We start from the raw sequence: 23535 nt of genomic DNA, 5'->3' as shown, positions 1-23535 counted from the left end.
TTTGTGGCTGCGGCGTGCGAAGAAGCGCGGAGTTTTTTCGGGAGGGTTGCTCGTCCTTCCCCTCCCTGCGCTTGCCTGGGAAGAGTGTACAGTATTGGAACAGGCGCGCTGTGGACAACCCTGGCGGCTGGCGGAGCGCGGCCGGCTGCGAGGCGAGCTGCACAAGATGGCGGCGGCGGGAGCTGAGGCGGCGGCGGCAGCGGAGGAGGAGAAGCGCATGGCAGAGGGCGACCCAGAGTCGGGGGGCGATTCGGAGGACGAGGGCGACTCGGATTCGTCGGGCGACGGCGAGGATGAGGAGAAGGAGAACGAGGCGGAGATCCAGCGGCTGGAGGAGCAGGTGGGGCCCGGCCGTGCCCTGCTTTGGTCGTGAACCCCTGAAACGCCTCCAGAGGCGACGGGGTCACCTTTGGGCGTCTGCAGTGTGAGCTGTCCCTTTTAATTCGCTATTCATCCCTCGCTTGAGAGCGAGAGAATCTCAGTGAGCAGCTCTTACACGTTGGAAAAACTCAGCGATATCTTTCTTGATTTTGAACGAATTAAAACGCGTTTGCTGAGGAGGGCTTTCTGGTTGTTACTCGGCGCTGTGTCTGTACCTGGTGGTTCTTGGGCCTTGGGGCTGTGGGTTCAGTTTTCAGCAGAACTTTTAAGCTCGGTTTTGGTAGAAGGGATGTTCTAGAGAAGGCCCAGTGGAGGGCTGCGGAGGTGATCAGGGCCTGGAGCATCTCTCTGATGAGCCCTGGGGTGTCCTTCCTGCAGAAGGGAGGGCTGAGGAAGCAGTGCTTGTCAGTGTCTGAAGGGTGGGAGTCAGGAGAATGGGGCCAGGCTCTTCTCAGCCGTGCCCAGTGACAGGACAAGGGGCAGCGGATGCAAACTGAAACCCAGGAAGTTCCATCTGAACATAAGGAAAAACTTCTTCACCGTGAAGTTGACGAAGCCCTGGCACGAGCTGCCCAGGGAGATGGTGGAGTCTCTTTCTCTGGAGATGCTCAAAATAGATCTGGATGCTTTTTTGTGCGACCTGCTGTCAGGAACCTGCTGTGAGGGGGTTGGACTGAGGGATCCTCAGAGGTCCTTTCCGACCCCTTCAATTCTGTGAGTCTGTGTAACTGAACAGGGAGGTGATCATCCCTTTGTACTTGGTCCTGGTGAGGTCTTACCTCAAGTGCTGTGTTCTGTTCTGGGCCACTCACTACAAGAAAGACATCAGGGCTCTGGAGCGTGCCCAGAGAAGGGCAGCAGAGCTGTGAAGGATCTGGAGTACAAGTTCTATGAGGAGAGGCTGAGAGATCTGGGATTACTTAGTCTGGAGCAGGGGAGGCTCAGAGGAAACCTGACAGGTCTCCACGGCTCCCTGATAAGAGGCTGTAGGGCGCTGGGGGTTGGCCTCTTCTCCCAGGTAACAGTGATGGGACAAGAGGTGAAGGCCTTAAGTTGTGCCAGGGGAGGTTCTGTTTGGGTATTAGGAAAGATTGCTTCTCCGAAAGAGCAGTCAGGCACTGGGACAGGCTGCCCAGGGAGGTGTTGAGGTCACTGTCCCTGGTGGTGTTCAAGAACCGTGGAGATGTGACACTTGGGCACAGTGGGAGTGAGTTAGGATTGAGTTTAGTGGTGATGCTGATCTTTCCCAGCCTTAGTGATGCTATGAACTGGTAAGGAGATCTGCATGCCGCAAAAGAGAGTGTAAAGTTCTACTCTGCTAAATGTTTTCTGACTTTTGCATGCCTTTGAAAACTTTACTTATTTTTTTAAAGCTTTCTATCAATGCTTTTGACTACAACTGCCACTTGGATCTGATAAAGCTGCTCCGCCAGGAGGGAGAGCTGGTGAAGCTCAGAAGAGCTCGGCAGAAGATGAGTGAACTCTTCCCACTTACTGAAGGTACAGAGCTGCTTCTCCTTGCAGCTGATACTGATTAAGCATCAGCAGTGTGAAATAAAATTATTTCAGTAGTGAAATAATGTCTTTGTGCCAGATCTCAGCCACTTTGTTCCACCCTAAAAGATCAGATTGAAGCTCTGAATGCAACTAGTGTAAATAGCCAGCGTTAAGCTTGGGCTTTGGCACGTGCAGGGCAGTGAGTCTTACAGAAATTTGAGTTCTTGCTGCTTGCATCTGTGCTGCCCTGCCCTCTGCCTTCTTCCTGAGGGTGCTGCTAAAGGGTGAAAGTGGTGGGAGGGGGCATTTGTAGGTGCTCAGATGCTGCAGTAGGTCGGGGCAGGTGTGGGTTTGCTTATGCTACCTTTGCTGTAGGGCTGGTAACGTGCAGCTGTGGGATGGCAGCACTGAAATGGCTCCAGTCACTTAGTGGGTGTGACTCAGAGCCCAGACACACTGCTGCCAAAAGTGAAATTTCCCAGGCAAGCAGCACGAAATACCGTGTTGGTGCAAGGTTTAGGTAGCCCCTGAAGGAGGCGTTAATTTTTATTCATGATTAACAGTAAAAATGTCAATACTGCAGGGGCTGTTCTGGCAGTGGACTGTCAGCCTTGGCAATTGAAGGTTTCCTCTTAGGCATGTGGGAACTTGCAGCCTCTAAAGCCATTTACTGTTTCTTGTAAAATAGAGGGAAAGCTGTGCCTCTTGATGCCTCTTTGGTTGCTGGTGCACACGCATCCTCCATGTGAGGTGCTGACAAATTGCTGCTCACAACTTCATCTCTCTTTAAACAGAAGTGTGCTTGCTTGGAACTAGGTTAGAGAGATCAGTACCAAGCTTTTAATATAAATTAATTGTGAGTAAACATGGGGACTAAAATTGCTCTTTTCTTCCCATTGTCTCTGTCCCCATTTTTAAGCCTATTATTAAAAACTCAACGAAAATGTGAAAAGAAAATTGAAAGTGTTTTTTGTCTTTTTTTTTTCCTGAGCATTGGTGACTTGTAAACTTCTTGGTTTCAGAAATTTGGCTGGACTGGTTGAAGGATGAGATAAAAATGGCTTCTGAAATCTCAGAGCGAGAGAAAGTTTATGAGCTGTTTGAGAGAGCCGTGAAAGACTACATCTGTAAGTTTTTCATGTGTGCTATAAAATGTGCTGCCTTCGGGTTATGATTTTCTTTTTTGAGGAAAGTTTCTTCATTATGTTTTAATGCAGAAATTGAATCAAAAATACTGGAATGGAATGTTATTTTTTTCTGAAGCACAGGAGTTAAAGACCATTTAAAGGCGTACTGCACTGAATGGCAAAGAAAATGATTATGTCTTTGATAGGTATTTGAGATGCCTTTTTATTTTGGAGGACATCAGCTCATTTGTTTCTCATAACTTTGTTTAGGTCCTGAAATTTGGCTGGAATATGCCCAGTATTCAATCGGTGGTATTGGTCAGGAAGGAGGAATTGAGAAAGTACGCTCGGTATTTGAGAGAGCGTTAACGGCGGTTGGGCTGCACGTGACAAAAGGAACAGCTCTGTGGGAAGCGTACCGCGAGTTTGAGAATGCCATCCTGGAAACAGCCCAGGTGAGGCCGGTCTGGTGGGCTGCTGCCACTAAGAAGTTGTGGTGCAGCTTCTGAAGTCACCTTGTGCTGCCCCATCGTCAGCCTCCTTGGAGAAAAGAGGCTGTGGTGTCACTCGGTTGTTTCTTTTTGGCTGTAGAAAATGTTTAGTCTGGGAAAAATATTCTGTGTGTTTACTTGGTGTGAGAGCGGTGCTGTGTTTAAAATAAGATTGTAAAAATCTCATATCCAGGAGCAAAACTTCTCTGCTTCTTTGGCTTGAACTGACAAGAATAAGTAGTGTAGTTATTAAGCATCATTATTCTTTCCAGTGAATGCTTTTGCCCATAATCAATCATGTTTGCATTTCAAGGCTGCCTTGCACCTCAGCATTGAATTTATTCACTGTTTCACCCTTTTTGAAACAAAAAACTTTGTGAGATGGCCAGAATGTGAATATTTCTATTTCCTTGTAGCTTGCTACATAAGATGTGGAAGTTAATCAGTAATGAAATGACCAAGCAGAAGAGTAATGGGAGAGTACTCTTCTGCTTGTAAACAGAAAGGAATCTGGAAGTTTTAAATCATCTCTGCAAGACCAGGGATTTATTGAAAACCTATCTGGCAGCCCAGTGGGTTTGTGAATTGGCCTGTTTGTTGTTCTCTAGGTTATCATTTCCCAATGTGTCTGCTTTCACCGGGGAATGCTTTGTACATTCATCAGCTTCTGACTCTAGCAGTTTCCAAGTTTTAGCTTTCACAGCAGCCACGTGAAATGGAAGCTGGCCACGTACGTTCTTCAAGGATCGTGTAGTAGTCATTTGGAGCCCAGATCCCCAACTCATAAACAATACCCCCTCGTTGTTCATCAGCTCAGGCTTGAGGGAGCTGATTAAATTTCAATCCTTTTGTTTGCAGCCAGCTCCTGGCAGCGTTCCGTCTCCTGAGCAGCAGCAGATGCTCTGCAGCCAGCTTGAGAGGATCCACACGCTGTTCAGGCGCCAGCTGGGGATCCCGCTGTTAGGTGAGAGCCTGTGGGCTTGGGGAGGTGGCATGGATGAACTGTATTACAGCAAAGTAGGTATTCATGGTGATTATTCTTTCGGTAGAACCACACAAATTGCAGCTGTGGCATTTGAGTATTCATTCATCGGTTATGTTTGCCTGTTTTTGGGGCCCCCTGACTGATGTACATTTCCTGTTTGTTCGGAAATGCTCTTAGTCATTGAAACTTGGTTTATTGGTTTTCTTGATGTGTAATTTGAGGTCATTTAGGCTGTTTAAAGTACAAGTAATTAGCACAAAGCATGACCCTTAGGAGCCTAGGTATTCAGCTGAGAAGCTCAGTGTGTAAGCTCGTTGGCTGATAGGTAAATGATACATGCTGACAGCTGGCTTGATAGCCCTCCCATATCAGTTTCATACTTTAAACTTCTCAAGTCCCTTTTCTTGATTATTTATCTGCTTAGAGGAGAGAGTTAGGTGCAGGTCTCAAACTTCTCAAAATTTGCCTATTGAAAGAATCTGGATTGGTTTCTTCTTTAAAGCCCTGGGAAAAGCGTGCAACTTTGGTTTTGTAAAGAAAAATTGTTAGCTTTTAAACAACTTGTCCTAAGTTTTTGTTCAAGTTACACATGTAAGCTAAAGTGTCTGAACCCTTTAATCATGTGGTAGTGTGACAGTTAAGCTACGAAACTATAAACAGAAATATGAATGCATTAGAATCAAGCAGAGGTTGAATTCTGATCATTTATTTCATTAGTGATGGAACTTCTTCATTTCTGTTTTAACAGATATGGAGGCTTCATATGCTGAATATGAGGAATGGTCTGAAGATCCAATACCAGAAACAACAATAAAGAACTACAAAAAAGCTCTGCAGCAACTGGAGAAGTGTAAACCATACGAAGAGGCACTGGTAATGCTGTTACTTATACATTCCTTTAAAAATAAGAGTTAAATCAAAAGCTGGAGTCTAGTTCCCAGCACTAAAACTGATGGAGCTGTTGATGTTTAGAAGCTAAGCTCAGGTTTGAAATGTTGCGCAGGATCTACTGAGTCAGTTGAATGGTTCATATCGTGCTTTGTCTAGAAGATTTTTATTTTTCATATCCTATAGCTGGGTGCTGAAACCCCGAAGCTAGCAGAATATCAAGCTTACATTGATTTTGAAATGAAAGCTGGCGATCCAGCTCGCATTCAGTTGATCTACGAGAGGGCTTTGGCTGAGAACTGCCTTGTACCAGACCTTTGGGCACGCTACAATCAGTACTTGGTAAGGAAGGAGGGGAAAAAAAAAAAAGGCTGGTGTTTCTCTTGGCTGGGCTTTTTGGCTGATAGGAGCTTAAACCATTGGTGTGTGATTATTTCAGGACCGGCAGCTGAAAGTGAAAGAACTGGTTTTGTCTGCTCATGACCGTGCTGTCAGGAACTGCCCCTGGACAGTTGGGCTCTGGATTCAGTATCTTCTGGCAATGGAGAGGCATGGAGTTGATCACTGCATTATTTCTGGTAAGGAAAGATGATCTCAACAAAATTTCTTTACTGTACACAACTGCTTGCTGCGCTCTGAATGACCTGTAGAATTTGTTGTGACCCTTCTGCAGCAGTCTTAAAGCTGATGAAATTTACAGTAGTGTGCTTCTAAGGCACAACTGTTTTGGTTGAGCAGCTTCGCTTTTGAGCAAGCACTCCATTTCAGCTTTGCTTGAACACTGCTGAATTAAACTGGCTTTACATTGAATTTCTTAACCAATTTACTATATGCTGGACTTCTTGTATTTTCTTTGTCTTATTCTTTGAAATATAACTGAAAAGCAAATTCATGTTTGTGTGGTTTTTTTTCCTCCATTTCTTTCAGACATGTTTGAAAAGGCTCTGAATGCTGGCTTTATTCAGGCAACAGACTATGTAGAAATCTGGCAGGCATATCTTGATTACCTAAGAAGAAGGGTGGATTTTACACAAGGTATATACAATATGTCTGAATATACATTTGTTTACTGCCACTCTTTGAGACACACAGAACTTCTATTAAAAACAAACATACAGAAAAGCCACAAGATTTCATATATCTCACAAAAAATACTTTCTCCCCTCGTTAGCGTCTATAAAATATCAATTATTTTAGAGCAGCTCCTTGCTGAATAAATATTGTGTTGTCACAAAATTGCCCTCATTCATACTTTACCTCCTTGATGGGCTTTGCTGTTGTTTATGTTACTTTTGTTGGTTTTTTTTTTAGTTTGCGTGTAGTGAGTTTTACTGAAGCAGTAAATTGTGTCTGTTTCATTTCCTGCTGAAGTAAAATAATCCAAGGGTGTTAGTGAAAAGGCTTTAGGGGATAAGAAAGGAAAATTATAATTCTAAGGCATTTCTTCCTCTTCTCTAAAGACTCAAGTAAAGAACTAGAAGAGCTGCGATCTGCATTTGCACGTGCTGTGGAGTATTTGAAACAGGAAGTAGAAGAGCGTAAGTTAAATCATCCAATGTCTTGCCTGCTTTGTTCAGAATAACTTCTTCAAGAGCCATCCACAAACAGTATTTATTTTTCTTCCCAGGCTTCAGTGAAAGTGGAGATCCATCCTGTACCATCATGCAGAACTGGGCAAGGGTTGAGGTGATGCTTTTATCCGTTCTATTTTAATTGCTAGACCAGAGGGAATTTCTTTTTAAGCATTCCAGCTATTGGAGGCAATCTTCTTGTACTTTGTCATTATGTCTCTGTAACTTCTGTGAGTAAATCTTTCTTCCATTCCTGCACATAACGTAGCCTCAGGCTTGAGGCAAGACATCCTGGAGGGGACAGTAGTATGTTAGAAGAGTCATTGGGGCTTTACAATGTCTTTGCTGCTGTGACTGCACTGCAGTACAGACATGGGAGTAACATGGTGAGCTGGCTAGCCATGGTGACATGGAGCTGAATACTTAAGTCTGAAAATTGCCTTTTATTCTCCCTAATTAATGCTGCCTACAGGAGCTAGTTTCAAACTAGTACTGGTATCAGTGTGCTGTGATAGGTACAGTAATGAATAAAGACAGGAGGAAAAGTTCAGAAACAATTATATCCAATGCTTTGTGATGACCAAAATGAAAAAAACTGAGACTGATAGGTGGGCACAGGAGGTGTTATTCAGTGGTAGAATGACATTAGGTGTTCACTTCTGTTTGCTGGACTTGTGTGCATATTAGGTAGGCTGAGTTTTCATGTTTGTGGGTTTTTTGGAGTTTTTTTGGGGGGAGGTTCTTTGTTGTTTAGCAGATGGGGAGACGATGGGGATGGCAGGGAGGGATGTGGTGTTGCACAAATAATCCTAATCTGTACTGAATGAGTTGAGTACTGCTTTTCAGGCCCGCTTATGTAACAACATGCAGAAGGCCAGAGAGCTCTGGGACAACATTATGACTAAAGGGAATGCCAAATATGCTAACATGTGGCTGGAATATTATAACCTGGAAAGGTGAGAGCTTGGCTGGATGGAAGAATGTTTGTGTGTGTGTTTTATGTGTATTATATTTTTAAATTTAAAAAAAAAAATTCCTCATCTGTTTAAGATAAGGCTGATATGCTCAGCATGGGTATACTTCATGAGGGTTTATGATATGATTTTGAGGTTGTCAGAGAAGGTCTACGGAGTATATTTTAAAAACACTGCAGCAACAAAGCGTAGCATGGGCTAGATGGGGATGGTGGGGAAGGATTTACATGGAACATAGTTAACAGTCCTGCTTTGCAGTCACCATGTGCAGGATTGGCTCCTTACTGCCCTGTCTCCTGTACTGTAGAGCTCATGGTGACACCCAGCACTGCAGGAAGGCCTTGCATCGAGCAGTGCAGTGCACAAGTGACTATCCAGAGCATGTCTGCGAGGTGCTGCTCACGCTGGAAAGGATAGAAGGTAACAAACTGCACGTTGCTTCATTTTACAGTCTAGTTAGTGCACGGTGACAGTGAACTTTTTCCCCTTCTCTGGACTGATTTAGAGCCAGGTGAAATTGGTTGGATTTTTCCATGCATTTCTGAAGCACTGTATGATAAATGAGATGTTTCTGCTATGATGGGATTTTGTTTTCTTTGAAGGCTGTCATTTATATTTAGAATTGTCACGTGTAATGGCAATATAAGAGTTCTGTGAACTCAGCGATTCTTATTTTTCTAGAATTGTGGTTCCAAATTATGGGAAGGCTAAATACAAGGCTTTTTTTTTTTTTTTTTAATCCTTTAGGAACATTGGAAGACTGGGATGCAGCTGTTCAAAAAACAGAAAACAGATTAGCTCGAGTTAATGAACAGAGAGCAAAGGTCAGAACTTTGTGAACTACATAAGCAGTTTATGGGAAATACTGATCAACTGTGAATGTCAGATTTCTATCGTTGGTTCATGTAGATAAGCCCAAACTGTCTTAAAGCTTCTGAACTATTGATTTTAATTTAAAAGTGTGTTTAACTTCTTTTTGATGCTTTTTTCTCTTTCACCTTTTGGCACCTGGATGAGTGCAAGAATAACGTGAGCGCTCCAGAAAAGCTATAAGAGCAAATAATTGAGATGTGCTTTAAATGCTGATCCTATTAGTTTGTGTAATGTAGCTTAGGAGAAAACCCTCCAAGTTCAGTAACAGGGGAAAAAAAAAAAACATAGAAAAAACAGTGTATGAGAATGCTCTGCAATCTGCAGTCACCTAAAAGGAATCTTGCTTGTTCTTAGGCTGCTGAGAAAGAAGCTGCCCTGGCAAGGCAGGAGGAGGAAAAAGCTGAGCAACGAAAGCAATCTCGAGCGGAAAAGAAAGCTTCCAAAAAGGCTAAAAAAAATAGGGTTGGAGAAAAGCGCAAAGCAGACGATGATGATGAGGGTGAATGGGGACAAGAAGAGGAAGAAGGTAAAAAAAAAAAAGAAAAGAAAAAAAGGGCATGTCAGTCTTCTGCCAACAGGGGTTACCAGGTGTCTGCCTGCAGTTAAAGCCAGATGGGGAAAGTGCCATCACTGCCCTTAGAGCTGTTGTCTTTTCAGGGTCTCTTTTTTTCCAAGGAAATTTTCATTGTGTCATGAAATGAGATTAAGATCAAATGTCTTTTGGCCAGAAGGGTATGTTTAAAAAAAACTACTACAGATTTTACAGATTTTTCTTATTTCAGGTAAACAGTGTTGGGTTGTTTTTTTCTTTTTTTTAATTATTCAACTCGTCAAATGATGCAGAGTCATCGATCTAAATTGGGTTGCTCAGTAGTGTAGCAGTCTCTTGAATGGTGGTAACAAGATTTAAGATTGCTGTTACTAGGGTTTTATATATATATATATATATATTTTTTTTTTTTAAATAAAGATCCTCTTAGACAAGGAGATCATGAGTCAGTAGTTGTAACTGATGGGAAAATAGAAAAAATATCATTGGTGCTTCCATTTAAGTCCTTGCTGTCTTGGTCAAGTAATCAGCTATTAATAAGAACCAGAGGGAGGTTTCTATTTTGTCTGTGGGACCTGTCATTGTCTTGATTTCATTCAAGTTTGCTATTTCCAGATTCCATACTGGTAAGGGAGGACAAGCTAATTTGAGTGGGGAATGAAATGGTGTAACTTTTCTTGTAAGGCTTTCGATTTCATTCACCTGCAGAGCAGCCCAGCAAGAGACATAAGGGAGATGGTGATGGTTTGCTTCTTGAAGAAGATATGGAGTTAGAAACTGGGCTGTTTGGAAGAAGTGGACCTGAGAAACCAGATCATCCCACAAACCAGAAGGAAAAGCCATCCACCAGCCGAAAAGACATCCCCAAAGTTTTGCATGACAGCAGTAAAGACAGCATTACCGTCTTTGTCAGCAACCTTTCCTACAACATGACAGATCCTGAAGTGAAACTGAAAGAGCTCTTTGAGAGCTGTGGGGAGGTAGCACAAATCCGTCCAGTATTCAGCAACAAGGGGACTTTCAGGGGCTACTGCTATGTAGAATTCAAGGACGAGAAGTCTGCTCTGCAAGCTCTTGGGCTGGACCGTAAAGTTGTGGAGGGAAGACCCATGTTTGTTTCTCCTTGTGTTGACAAGAACAAGAATCCAGACTTTAAGGTAAACTTTCATTCTTTCAATAGGGTGTTGTAATAAGGAATAAATTGAACAGTGGGCCTGCATTGGAAAGCTAGCAAGGCATTCTGCTTCCAGAGTTCTTGCATCGAACAAGTTCATCTTGTATTAATTTGGAATGGTAATGTCTCAGCATTTTCTAGGAGTTCTTGGATTCTGTGTGACTTTGCCATAAACTAGGATTAATGTTGGCAGATTCTTGTGAATCTTTTAATAATCTGAGCACCTTGTTAATGGTGTGATGTACCCAGCTTCCTAAGTGAGCATCACTGGCAATCTGTCAAGATGCTGCTCATGGCTTTAATGGGTTGTTGTTATTTTTAATCACAGAAACGTAACCCCAAACACTTGAGTATTTTATAGTAGGTTGAAATTCCCTTTGTTTCTAACTGATTTGAGAAGTAACAGCCTTTTAATTTCTTCAGGTGTTCAGGTATAGTACCACACTGGAGAAACACAAACTGTTTATATCTGGTTTGCCATTTTCCTGCACTAAGGAAGAGCTAGAAGATATATGTAAAGCCCATGGGAATGTGAAAGACATTAGGCTGGTCACCAACCGTGCTGGAAAACCCAAGGTAGGCATCGTTAATGCATTCTTCATTTCAATGAAATCCTTCAAAAAGAAACTCTTCATAAGACGTGGATACAAAAAGTAGGTCTTACAGCTTAATGCAAGTGCCTTGAATAGTTACTGTTGTCAACCTTTGCACCACCCAGTGTGGTTTTATGCCACCAAATAAGAAAAAGAGGAGAAAGAGGAATTTTTCTGAAATGCTTATTCATTTGCTTAAGAAAAGTGTGTGATAAAAGTGGGGAGGAGGGAAAGTTACCTACAGCATTTTGAGTTCAGTGAAAAAGAGGCATTAGTAAGCCTGCAGGGAATGTTTCTTTCTAAAATAACTGACTGGATAGGGTTCACCTGGTATAACTGATTCCCTTCCTCCTCTGTCTTCAGTTTCTTCATGCTATTGTTCAGAGCACTGCTGCAGTAATAGATTTGCCAGTGAGAAATGAGACACCTCTCTGACAGGTGTTATTTCCATGCTGGAATAAATGGATGTTTGTTAAATAAGAACTAAACCAGTGGCTGTTCTGCCAAAACTCCACCTGAAGGCTCTGCCCTGTGTGGATGTCAGGCAGTTCCAACAGGTGTCATCCTGGTGGTGATGTGTATGTGTTTTTAAATGGACTTTTAACTCCTGTTAATATTTAAGTACAGTTCCTGTTGCGTGCATATCTTCTAAAGAATGCTCTTTTGCTGTCCCAAGCCTTGTGTAGTCCATGTTCTCTGCTGTGAGAGTCAAGATTTTATTTAAACCACAAATAAATACACTAGAACTGAATGCTGTATGAAACCTGATGTTATTTCCAGACCTGTGAAGCTGGATAATCCAAAAACACAGCTTAAGGGCTTGAGTGGCACTTAAGAATAGCAGTAAGAGAACTGGGAGGTGATGCCTCCCAGCAGATGCCAAGGGGAGGCCTTCTCCTTTGCTCTGCTGGAAATAAGACCCCATTACTCAAGGTGTACCAGCAGCAGGTGGTTAGCAGCTGTTACCTTGTGAAACTGACACGGATTCATTTCCTGCAAAGAAGGCTTTTGTCATCAGTCTCTGTTCTGGAGGCAGCGATTCCAGTCTCTTAAAGGCAGTGCCTTTGTGTTGTTAGAGCTGCTCGGGGTGGGTTTTAACTCCTCATGAAACTAAGGTGGCCCTATATTAGTGGGCTTGCTTCTATAGACGCAAGCTGTAGTGGAGTGGAAAATCACAGAAGAGTTTTTGTGCATCTTTCTGTTCTAACTGCATAGATTTATGTATCTTTTTCCCCCCTATGAATCCAAATCTGTCCAGATCTATCCTGGATATATGTATAATATATTTTTAGAAGTGAAGCCTTGCTGCTGAGGTAGTACTTCATTATATTTTATTGGGATCTTGTTTTTAAATACCTTTTCCTCAAATTAGACATGAAGAATGAATGCAGGTTGTACATTTGCATAGGTAAGAACTTCTCTTTAGTTAGTCTTAAAGAATACTGGGACTTGTGGCCGTGTTTAGTTCCATTTTCTGTATGGTGTTTTCCATTCCAGCTCTCACGCAGAGAACGAAGCACTCAAACTAACGTAGGTTACCTCTTTCCTTATTTAGGGCCTGGCCTACGTGGAATATGAAAATGAAGCCCAGGCCTCGCAGGCCGTGCTGAAAATGGATGGCCTGACCATTAAGGAACACGTCATCAAGGTGGCAATCAGTAACCCACCTCTCCGAAAGCTGCCAGACAAGGCCGAGGCAGGCAGAGCCTCCCAGTTTGCAGTGCCACGACAGATTTATGGAGCGTGAGTGTTGGCAAGGGAGACAGCTTGGCGGTGCTTAGAAAGCAAACGTTGGGTTTCTTTGTAGGCAAAAACGTAGGAATTCCCTCTAGAATGGGAGGGAACATCTAAAAGGTACTAAATAATAATACTAAAAAAAATTGATTGACGAGGAAAAGCAGACTTTTCTTCTTTATGTTAGCAATAGAAATAGGTCTGTAGTGACCAAGAGTCTGTGCTGGACATCCTGTGGTCTGATGGTCATACCTGAGGCCTTTTAACTTCCACAGCCTCTTGTTCCAAAGAGCTGACTGTTCACAGTGAGCACTGAGGCTGCTCTTTCTTCCTCCCAAGTGCTCTTGCTGCTTACAATGGCTGTTGCAGCGTATATGCCCTGTAGATAAAACACTGAGCTTCAGTTTCTGGGAACTGCCAGGCAGTTTTTTGTGTCAGGACTTAGGAATGCTGTTTCAAAGGGCGTCTACTGAAAGCTTTGCACTACTTACTACTGAAACAAACGGCAAGAATAATATTTAAGGGGTGTTCCTTGTAGCAAACAAAGCTCCTTCTGTTTCACTAGGCTAAAACAGGGTGTTCACAGAGCATTAGGATGTTTTTAAATGCTATTTTTTTTTTGGCTTTCCAGGCGAGGGAAGGGAAGGACACAGCTTTCGATGATGCCTCGAGCATTGCAGCGCCAGAGTAATCCTGTGGCTAAGGCTGAGAATGGGATGGTCCAGAATTCACCAGCAACGTCATCTGAACCCACTGAGGAGCCTAAAAAGATGTCCAACGCTGATTTTGCCAAGATGCTACTGAACAAGTGAGCAAATAGCCTGCAATCAGCTGAGCTGGTAAAATGTGAAATGCCTTTATGGAAGCCATGTTGTGTCCTTATGCTAGCAAGGAGAGAACGCCAGTCACAATCACTTGTAAATACTGTTCTGGACTACTGCATTCATTAAGATCAGTGTAGGATGGAACAAATCCATTTTCCTCTGTTTTTTAAGAGCAAAGAGTTATACTATGTTCTGGTAAAATGGCGTTATGTGATTCCTCATATTGAGGGTAACGAGGGGGGAAGCATTTCCTGTACAGGTTGGATGCCACACCGTTTTCTGAATACTTTACAGACATTTCTCTTTCATTAATGAATGAGATGCAATGTGAAGGCCTAGGGCTAACCTGGTCGAGATCCACTGGTCAGAAGCTCAGATTGTGATTGCAGTCATTCTCTCTGACAACAGACCCATTTTACACCGAAACATGCTCACACATTGATCTCCTTCCATTAAGAGTTAGATGGCAAATGCTAGTAACTTCACCACAATGGCCTATTTTAGTACTGGGAGAGTTTCTATACATTTCTGTGTATATGTATATACACAAATATACATATATATGTATTCAGTTAACGTTCTGTTCCAGTTGACCCGTTTTTTATATTGTGTATTTGTATAAGACATTCAGATTATTTTTAAGTGTCATGAGATAATACGTAGACCTGGTCTTTTTTTCCCCATGAAAGCTGTACATGCTCTTGCTGAGGACCATTTTTTTGTTTGTTTTTTTTTTGCTAGCTAGTTCATCTATCTTTTGCAGGTGGTTTCTGTATGGTTTTGTACAAATGTGAAGTGCACGTTGAAGTTTCTCAGTTTATTAAACTCAAGTTCTCAAAGGTTTTCTATAAATACCGTTGCTTTTGTTGAAATGTGGGTGTTGGAATTGCACTTATCCTATGGCAGCTAGTTAATACTGATGTACCTCACCTCTCAGGTGCGCTGAGATACAGTGTCACTTGCATACCTTTAAGTAGTTCATTCCATTTAGTATGAGTATCTTGAAACCACTTCAGTAATCACCTCAGACTTGAAAATAACTGGTACATGATCTTGGATAGAAATATTACTGCTTATCTAAAACTGCTGCTAACTGGAAGTCAGCACGTGTGGGGTTTGAATGTGAGGGGGAGAGCAGCACCGAGTTCACTTGTACAACATAAGCACTGCTGCAAATAAACACTATTTTCAGTGCTTACATTCTGTGCTTCTTTGACTTGGCTTTACTTTGTTTGCTTTGTAGGTTTTTGCTGTGTAAAATAGTTGTGTGGGTAACAGAGCAAGGGCCTGAATCCTCTCGTGGAGCTTGTTTGTAGTACAGTGTGCATCTGCTTCTGTGCTGCGAGCTTGGGCTGACCATCCAGCATGAAGCAGCGACACGAGACCACAATCTGCTTAGTCACATTCTAATAGCAGTCTAATACACAGCTTTAATTTGAGGGGCTGGTATATCCAGATGCTTACCTCACCCCGATGTCAGGCAGGCACAAAGCAGGAGTGATTAATTAAGTTTCCTTTGGCTGCTAACGTTGGACTTGCTGTTTCGGAGCCCCCCGCTGCAGTACAGCTGCACACTGTTCAGGGTGCCAGGATGTCCCCTCCTGTAATAACTTGCTACTCCAGGAACTGAGCTGTGAGCAGTTCTGATTTTACTGCAGACTTTAATATTAAAATACTTTATTCATCTGTTATTAAAATGAACTTTTTTTTTTCCAGAGCTCTAAAGTGCAGAATACTTTTATACTCACGTGGCACTACAAAAATAAGCATGCTTTGTAAAAATAGAACACTTGTTCACTTTCCCTGTCAGCAGTAATCAATACATAAGGACAGGCTGGTGCTACAGTGTATAGGTAACTCCCAGTCTTGTCTTCTTGTCTGTTTGCTGTATAAAATGCATCATTCCTACTACCTTGCAGGTAAGAGAGCTAGAGGGGAGAAAAACAGGCCTGGGACAGGACAGTACCTGAATCCATTCCTTCCACGTCTTTCTGAACTTGAAGGTGTTGGGATCTATGACACCTGGAGTTATGCAGTCACACAACTGCCAGGTGAGGTGTAGGGAGCAACTCCCCTCAGTGTTAAACTGCAAATGCTTTTACCTTAAAAGCACTTTGAATTGGGCAGCAGCTTCTAGGTGCTAGGCAAACTCACACTGTAGCAGGGAGAGGCCTGGGGTGGTTCTTTATGCATTTATCACAGGAATAACATGACCTGGTAGTTAATAAACCTATTAAGAAAAAAGGTCTCTTGTGTAGATGAAGGAAACTTAAGTTTTTGGCAAACTCACTCTATGAATTCTTACCAAACAGCACAGCAGATAAAGGCAGTCTCGTGGTTATGCATAATGACCTTTTCTGCCTGCAGCTTTGCAGGAGCAAGCTCTTTTCAAAACCCTGAACAGAAACCTGCAGCCAGCTGCAGTTTCCCAGGGGACCTGCCTGCTGAGAGGGGGGATCTGAAGCAGGGTCTCAGCAGAAAATCATCCTGCTGAAAGCATAGCAAGAGCGTTCCTTGTCTTGTTCCTGTCACGTGGTTTGTAATCATAAACCAAACACTTCCCATTTGTTGCACATACCTTACCCTAGGAAAGGCAACTGAAAGTAAATATGCAAAGTGCTACTTAAAGCAGAAATAGGAGGGGAGAAATGTCATCCTTCTTCCTCATCTTTTCTGGTTGAATGCGTCACAGTGAAGATGAAAGCTCGATGCAGCTGGGAGCATGCTATTACTGCCAGGGCTTTGGGTTTTGAGGAAGAGTGAAGGGACAGTATGAAAGCAACAACTTCATTGAGGCTTTGTCCCACCTGGCAGCTCCATGACAAGGTAAGACAAGGCTGTTGATTGACTTGGTGAAGGGCTGTGATGGAAGCAGCTTCTCAATGCTTAATTTTATGGAGAAAATCTTTTCTACTTCATTTTGTTTAGCCCCTCTGATATTTTACCCCACCTCTTACTGTAGCACAGGCAAGTTACAGCGCACAATCAACATCAACAGTTCAGCTTGGCATAATGTATATAAATAAATTATATTAATTTAATCAAACGTAAGAGACTTTAAATAAGTGAAATGCTAAAGAGTGACACCTCCTCTCAAGTCACTTCCCAGCAGAAGTACTGAGCAGCACGGCTTCCTGTTCACCCATGTGTTCCCTGCCTTCTCCATGTCTGGAACCTTCAAGTCTTGACAGGGATAGTTTGTTTGCATCCAGCACTGCTGCCATCAGCTTCAGGTAACCCCACAGAGTACTCCGTGGTGGCGATGAGCAACATGTCCAGCGTCGTCTCGGTACACTTAGCTATGAAGCGTATGAAAGGCCTCACATCGCCCTCGTTGGCCACTTCCAAGACGTGATAATACTCCGCCCGTTGCTCCTTGCGGATGGTGATGGGTGGGTAGCCTGCCTGCATCAGGATGAGGTTCATTAGCAGACGTGAGGTCCTCCCGTTGCCATCTACAAAAGGATGGACGTAAACCAACTTGTAGTGGGCTAACGCAGCGAACTCCACGGGGTGCAAACTCATGGCATCTTCAGAGTTAATCCACTGCACAAACTCCTGCATCTGTTTCCCAACGTCCTGGGGGTGTGGGGGTATGTGATGCCCTACAAACACCTGGGTAGTCCTGAACCGCCCCGCCTCCACAGGGTCAGCGTAGCCCAGCACTCTCCGATGTATCTCCAGGATATCAGTAATGGTAACAGAGCCTATCCGCGATACCAGCGTGGTATTGACGTATTTCAGAGCTGCGTGCATGCCGATCACCTCATTCTGCTCCACCAAACTTTTTCCAGGAACAGCATATCTGGTCTCGATGATGTGTCGTATTTCTGACAGCGTCAGAGTGTTCCCTTCAATAGCAACCGTGTGGTAGATGTGGTGATAGTAGGACTCCTCCATCACTCGGCGCAGGGCAGAATTGCCTTTGGGGATCGCCATCACTTTTTTAACCTTGCTGTCAATAATGCTAAAATACCTCTGATCTATTTCTTCAACTAAAGGCAGTGTCCGGTCCCGATTGATCAAAGCCTTCTCGTTGCAGGGAGAAAGGGTTAAAGCTTTGGAGTACAAATAGTCTGCTTGAAGAATGTCTTTTTCCTCTTCAGAAAAAATGCCAAATTCATTCAGGGCATCCACATAATCAGGGTCCATTTTGAGGGCGTATATAAAGAGTTTGTGCGCTTTTTCTCGCTTTCCTTGGCGCTTCATTTCAAGGGCTTGGTTCAGAGCTGCTTTGGCTTCTAATTTCACTTCTGAAACGCAACAATAAGAGCAGTTAGATCGCAAGATTCTACCGACAGCTTCTGGAGACTTATCACTCTTCTCTGATATGAAATTAAATAAAGGTTGTCTGTAAGACCTGTAGCAGAGAGCATGTACTCCCGCCACGAGGGCTTTTGGCCACGCTCACAGGCTGAGCACCTGTCAGCAGAGCTGCTCCTGGCAGGAACTGGGGCCAGGCAGGGCCTGCAAGCAGCAAGTGCAGGTGCAGCCACCCTGATCCTAGCAGAGCTTGCTTTGGCTACCAGGCTGTTGCTTGTGGGAGGACACAGGGCTGTGAGTACGTTCTGATGGCTGTAATGCCAGTTCCCTTGCTGTGAGCAGACTCCACAGCTCCTAATAGCACAGGTTTTTCATCTTCCCAGCAATAATAGTTGTAATGTGAACAATGATACCCTGCTGGAATCATAATGATTCCTCTGAATGTTTTCCAAATGAATGTCCTGTCCACTAAAGCCAGTAACTGCAGCCTGTTGTTGCCAGTATTCCAGTTAGCTCATCAGAGCTCACCACCACACAAAGTACCTGGAAAAGCTGAGATGACACAGCACTGCAGAAACCAACAGCACAGCACCCAGCCATGGAATGCAGCCTGGCTGCTGCCTGGCAATGGCAAGGGTGACCTCTTGGTAATTTACAGCTCAGAGTGGGGTAGTGAGAGTTCACTGCCATTGGAGATACAAGGGGATGCTCAGGCCAAGGGGGTGCGGATCCCCCAGACACAGCTGGTTAGAATCACAGAATCATGCAGCAGCAGGGTACACACTCACCTGGGGAGGCCTTGCCCTTCAGCACCAGCAGCTCCAGCCCCTGTGAGGTGACGCTCAGCCCCGTGCTTTGCCCCGTGTACCTGGTGACGCCCGTGTAGCCGGTGCCTAGCTTACTTCTCAGGAAGGAGAGCCCCCTGAGCACCGCATGGCACTTCTCCTCCACAGCGGGCAGCGGCAGCAGCAGCAGCAGGAGGGAGCCCAGCAGCAGCACGAGCACGGCTGCCCACCTGACGCGGACCCACAGGGCTACCCATTTCAGCTCGGGCTCTGTCGCCATAGACATGAGATTCATCCTGCTTCCAGTGGGGACGCGAGGGACATCTCCCTTTGTACTGCTTCTGCCTGCAAAAAGGAACAGCTGAAGCCAGAACCCACAGGGCAGGCACCTTCCCTCCTCCTCATCCCCCCAGGGCCCTGGCCTCCCCTCAGGCCCCATTTCTCTTTAGCCCCAGCCCTCGGCCTCCCCTCAGGGCCCATCTCCCCCAGGCCTCGACCTGCCCTCAGGCCCCATCCCCACCTCCTCGCAGCCCCAGACCCTACTCTTCCTTCAGCCCCCATTTTCCCTCCCGCTGCCCCCTACCCACCTTTACCGCCTCCCTCAGCCTCCTGTTGCCGGCTCCAGCCCGGTAGCCCCGCCTCCTCGCGTCCCCGCCCTCCGGGCTCTACCATTGGATGAGCCGCGCCGCTTCTCGCTTCTTATTGGTGCTTACGGCCGTTCCTTGTCCACCGCGTTCCGCCCACTTCCGACGCACCTCTTCCTGCGGCGTCTTCCGGGTAGCGTCACGCCTACAGGACGGGAGAGGCTCGTGGAGGGTAATGATTGGGCAGAGCTCACATCAATCTTAAGTTATCTGCCCAATGAAAAGAGGGCATTGGACAAGGGGCGGGACTGCTGTAATTTAAGAGTTACCTCTAGTGTTGCTAGGCAACAGCTGCAGTCTGGATGGAGCGGGGCGTCCCCTGCCCTCCTCGGGCTCTGGGCCGCATCCTGGTCGTCACTCCGAGGTTCCTCGTGCTTTGGGGAGGGTGCTGGGCCTGTGGGGCTGGGGAATGCCGCCTGCTTGCCTGCTGCGGCCTGCCCTGCGGCGGGGCAGCAGCTCAGAGCAGGAGCTGGGCTGTGCTACACGCAGGTTGCCCCAGGCAGGCTGCATTTCCTTGCTTTCAGAAAGGCAGAAACCGCCCTCTCGGTGCTCTTTGAAGTGTTGTTTTTTTACCGGGATTGACAGAAGCAGCTTGATGATTTTGTTTCAGCCAGCATTCCTACAAAGAGACCGACAGCACCTCAGCTTTGAGACCCTCAGAAGCAAATGGAGCCCGGGGCAACCCCTGCAGCACAACTGCTGTGTTCTCCAGCCACTGCAGCCTGTTAGTGCTGGAGGATAAATGTGGGGGATAATTACTATTTCAGTAATACTAATACTATTACTATGCCAGCCCTTCAAGAGAAAGGTGTGACAGAAATGTGTGTCTTCTTCAGTGCCAGTGACAGGGCACCTGAGCCTAATTACGAGATTAACTGCAGCATTTTCCTTTTCAAAATGATTGTGGAGTGTATTTAAAAGCTGATGACCAGTTAAACCTGGTATAATAGAGTGATGCTGCTAGCCAGAAATCCAGGCTGTGGCACCTCTCAGCAGCCTTGGAGCTGTTGGGTTGCTGTTGCCAGTACACGGTGCATTGCAATTATCTATGATTTTTTTCAGAGATAGTAAAGGAGCATCCCAAAGAAGATTGTAGGAAAGGGCAGGGACATAGAGATGATGGAGCTGTAGCCCTGGAGCAAAGGTTTGTTCACTGAGGCATCCTTGCAGCTCTCGATGTGGTTGAGCACAGCCCTTTTGGGAGCTGGGGGGCTCTGATGGGCACCCCCACCACCTCCAGGTGAACTGGCTCTCCAGGAAGTGCCATTGGTTGTGCCCATTGCAGGTGGATGCTGGAAGCACTGCCGTGGTGTCATGGGAGATGCCACCCGAGATAGCAGTTTTTATAACAAAACTTGAGGCTGAATTGGGTGAATGTGGGAGAGGCAGGACCCCCGTAGCCGGTAGGTGGCACTGACTCATTTTACTGCTCAACAGAAAGCTCCTAGCGTGGCAGCCTTCCTCCTGGACCCCGACACCTGCAGCGTTTAGAGGCAGCGATCATTAAAATACACATTCTAAGACTGAGCACTTCCTTCTGGCACTGTTTGTCCCAGGATAAAATTGCCACTGTGTGCACAAAGGAGGTGTGGGGGATCTGTTCCTGATGCTGGCAGTGCAGGTCTTGCCTATCTCCAGAGCTTGCCCAGTAGCTTTAAGGCTGATCCCTGCGATAATCTTGCATCTCCCCAGTTTCCATCGGGCAGTTAGTGCTGCTTCCTTCTGGCTTTTTTTCTTCCTTTGCTGGGAAAGGGGCATAGTCTGAGAGCTGTGGTGCTGGGAGGAATTCCTTGCTGCGGAGGCAGGGCTGCATATTGGAGTGTGGGATTTTAATCAATGAACAGATGGGCAAGTAAGAGATGAAATGCCTGGTGGTAAAGCTGTCACCCGGGTCAAAGCAAGGTTGTAGTGAAAAACGGTTCTGACATTCTCAGCTGCACCGCTCGCACGGCAGAGAGAAACCACATCCCAGCTCAAGTGCTAGCGAGCAGTGCAAAGACCAAAGGGGTTTTTAATTAAAGAGAAGATAGAAGGGTAAGCAGAAAGCTAGAGCGAGAACACTTCTAGCTGCAAACTAAAGACTGAGCGAGAGGGTTCAGGGCTGTGAGCGATTTAAGATCTTAGTGCGAGCATTGAAGGAGCACAAACACAGGGCTGAATGGAGAGCTGAAAACAAAGCTCTGAGAGTGCAGGGACAGAGGGCTTTGTTGGCGCTCCTAATGAATAACAAGGAATGAGCTTCTCAGACAGATTGGTTTGCAGTAATGGGAATGAATGGACAAAAGGAAAACTTTCAAAGCAATCTGGCAGCTGAGCTCAATGGGATTTTTAGCAAAGCTGGGACAGAGCTGTGCAGAACAGGCAGGGCCCAGGCAAGCCAGTGTGTGGGTATAATGAGAAATGTAATTCAGAGAGAGGAAGGAATAAGGAGTCCCATCTGTGCGGAGGAAAAGCTTTTTCATTATTATGCTTGTGGTCAGTGGAGTTTTCCAATCAGCTGTGCAACACCGCTGGTCTGGACATCAGGAAGGCTTTGGGGCACAGAAATCCCTATCCAAACATAGCAGGAATGCTCCTGGTCCTGTCCCCAGGCAGGAACTGGGGTGCAGCCTGAGGCTGGGTATGCCCCTGAGATAGAAGGGACAATCAAAGGGTTAACTATTGCATGGAGCTGGGGTACATAGAATGTAAGGCAAGATAAGAAAAGGAACTCGACGAAACTCCATTATCAGCAGGCACCAGTACAAGGAACCGGATGAAAACGGAGTGACTCTGCAAGGCAGCAGTGGGGTGAAAAGGGCAGAGTGATGAAGACGTCGAGCCTTCATCCAGCGACCACCAGGAGGAACTACAACGCATGTGCCAGAGGGATGGACCGTATGCAAAGGAATTACCGGGAAATGATGAATGTGTAGATGGGTCCTGGAAAACCTGCTGAATATGTATAAGCTTGGCTTTTAAATGTGTGGTGTTTTTGCTTACCCGTGGACAAGCTAGGAGGAAATATCCCCCTTGCCCCCGGTATATGCACAGTGCTGAATAGAACATACCTGCTTTGTAATCTCACCTGGGTTACAGAGTTTGATTCCACAAATCACCCCTGGGACCCCCAGTCCTCTCTGCCACCAAGGGACTCTCCTGCTGTAGCCTGCAGTCCCCAAAACCCGTGGGGTTCCTGCTGCAGGGGCTCAGCAGAGGGCAAGGCGGGCACTGTGCACTCATCTCCAGCCTGTCCTTGAAGCTGCTGTGGAAATGCTGAATCTAATCACAGTCCTTTTGGACTTAACTGCCACATAGACTTGACTAATGTGACTCCACGCCAGGCAATCTGGAAATATATTCAACCTGGGAGCTACTGCGGGGGTGATTTGCATGTCAATAACAGAAGGGAAATCGCCTCCCCCTGCCTCCTCTCTGGGCTTTCAGCGCCAGGTACCCCCAGCTCCGTGGCCATTTAGCTGCTTCCAGCAGGCAGCCGAGCTCTCCGGGAATAAGGAGGGCTTCTGGGGCATGCTCAGCTCATCTCTTGCTTTTACTTCCCTGCTCCATGGCTGAGAAAAAAAAAAAAAAAAAGCTAGAAATTAATGGGATAGATGCTTCTTAATCTGCCCATCACCCTGGCACACTGTGCAGAACTTTACTGGTCTCAGAGTACTGGGGAGCAAGGAAACTCTAGGTCATGGCACGTGGATGGATGCTTCCTAATAGGGGTGAAAGCCACCTCCTGGTCCTTGCCAGCTGCTGCAGGAGCAAGGAGGAACGCTGTGTTCCCGCAGAGCTGCTGGCTGGGGGCTCGTCTGCAGGATACATCATCCCATAGTTACAACTCCTGCACGCTCGCAGTCTCCTGGGCTTGTAATCTAGGACAAGGAGGGCTAAAACAGACAGGAGGGTAGGTGGTTTGTAGGAGCGGATTACAAAAAGAGCTGCATTCCCCTGTGAGATTGTCAGCTCACCCCCTGTGAAGGTTGTGACAGCTGTCAGCACTTGGGGAGGGGGCCCTGCGTGGCGAGGCAGGGGCTGGCTGAGCTCGAAGGTGCCTTCACCATCACTCTGGAAGCAGTGCTTTAAAATCAAACCCTCAAACCCACCCTGCCTATGTTGGGTGATGACTAGAGCCTCATCACTCTTGCTTTTGTTTGTTGCTGTTTTTTTTTTGTTGTTTTTTTTTTAAGCTGGAG

At 45.6% G+C, this 23535-nt stretch overlaps 2 protein-coding genes across 2 annotated transcripts; one reads left to right on the top strand and one right to left on the bottom strand.

The window, feature by feature from the left end:
* On the top strand, positions 33 to 14862 carry SART3 (squamous cell carcinoma antigen recognized by T-cells 3). Its single transcript, XM_021412526.1, has 19 exons — positions 33 to 340; positions 1755 to 1881; positions 2901 to 3005; positions 3276 to 3460; positions 4355 to 4460; positions 5230 to 5354; positions 5556 to 5711; positions 5809 to 5947; positions 6297 to 6404; positions 6830 to 6907; positions 6997 to 7055; positions 7787 to 7896; positions 8222 to 8334; positions 8662 to 8738; positions 9142 to 9313; positions 10046 to 10494; positions 10935 to 11087; positions 12660 to 12847; positions 13470 to 14862. The coding sequence occupies exons 1-19, from the start codon at positions 167 to 169 to the stop codon at positions 13648 to 13650; spliced, it is 2805 nt and encodes a 934-aa protein (XP_021268201.1). The 5' UTR covers positions 33 to 166; the 3' UTR covers positions 13651 to 14862.
* Positions 15307 to 19457, bottom strand: FICD (FIC domain containing). Its single transcript, XM_021412528.1, has 3 exons — positions 19298 to 19457; positions 18714 to 19055; positions 15307 to 17915 (listed from the first exon to the last, which is right to left on the bottom strand). The coding sequence occupies exons 1-3, from the start codon at positions 19380 to 19382 to the stop codon at positions 16840 to 16842; spliced, it is 1503 nt and encodes a 500-aa protein (XP_021268203.1). The 5' UTR covers positions 19383 to 19457; the 3' UTR covers positions 15307 to 16839.

This window comes from Numida meleagris, chromosome 14 (genome assembly GCF_002078875.1).
Source record: "Numida meleagris isolate 19003 breed g44 Domestic line chromosome 14, NumMel1.0, whole genome shotgun sequence".
NCBI lineage: Eukaryota > Metazoa > Chordata > Aves > Galliformes > Numididae > Numida > Numida meleagris.
This window is presented reverse-complemented; position numbering and strand designations above follow the sequence as displayed.

What these genes read in the sequence shown, in the direction of transcription:
- SART3 (XM_021412526.1), top strand. Translation starts at nt 167, where the DNA reads ATGGCGGCGGCGGGAGCTGAGGCGGCGGCGGCAGCGGAGGAGGAGAAG. An exon ending in GCTGGGGATCCCGCTGTTAG is followed by an intron (nt 4,461 to 5,229) that starts GTGAGAGCCTGT and finishes CTGTTTTAACAG; the next exon opens with ATATGGAGGCTTCATATGCT. An exon ending in AACCATACGAAGAGGCACTG is followed by an intron (nt 5,355 to 5,555) that starts GTAATGCTGTTA and finishes CATATCCTATAG; the next exon opens with CTGGGTGCTGAAACCCCGAA.
- FICD (XM_021412528.1), bottom strand. Translation starts at nt 19,382, where the DNA reads ATGGTAGAGCCCGGAGGGCGGGGACGCGAGGAGGCGGGGCTACCGGGC. An exon ending in GGCTGAGGGAGGCGGTAAAG is followed by an intron (nt 19,056 to 19,297) that starts GTGGGTAGGGGG and finishes TCCTTTTTGCAG; the next exon opens with GCAGAAGCAGTACAAAGGGA. An exon ending in GAAGGGCAAGGCCTCCCCAG is followed by an intron (nt 17,916 to 18,713) that starts GTGAGTGTGTAC and finishes GTTGCGTTTCAG; the next exon opens with AAGTGAAATTAGAAGCCAAA.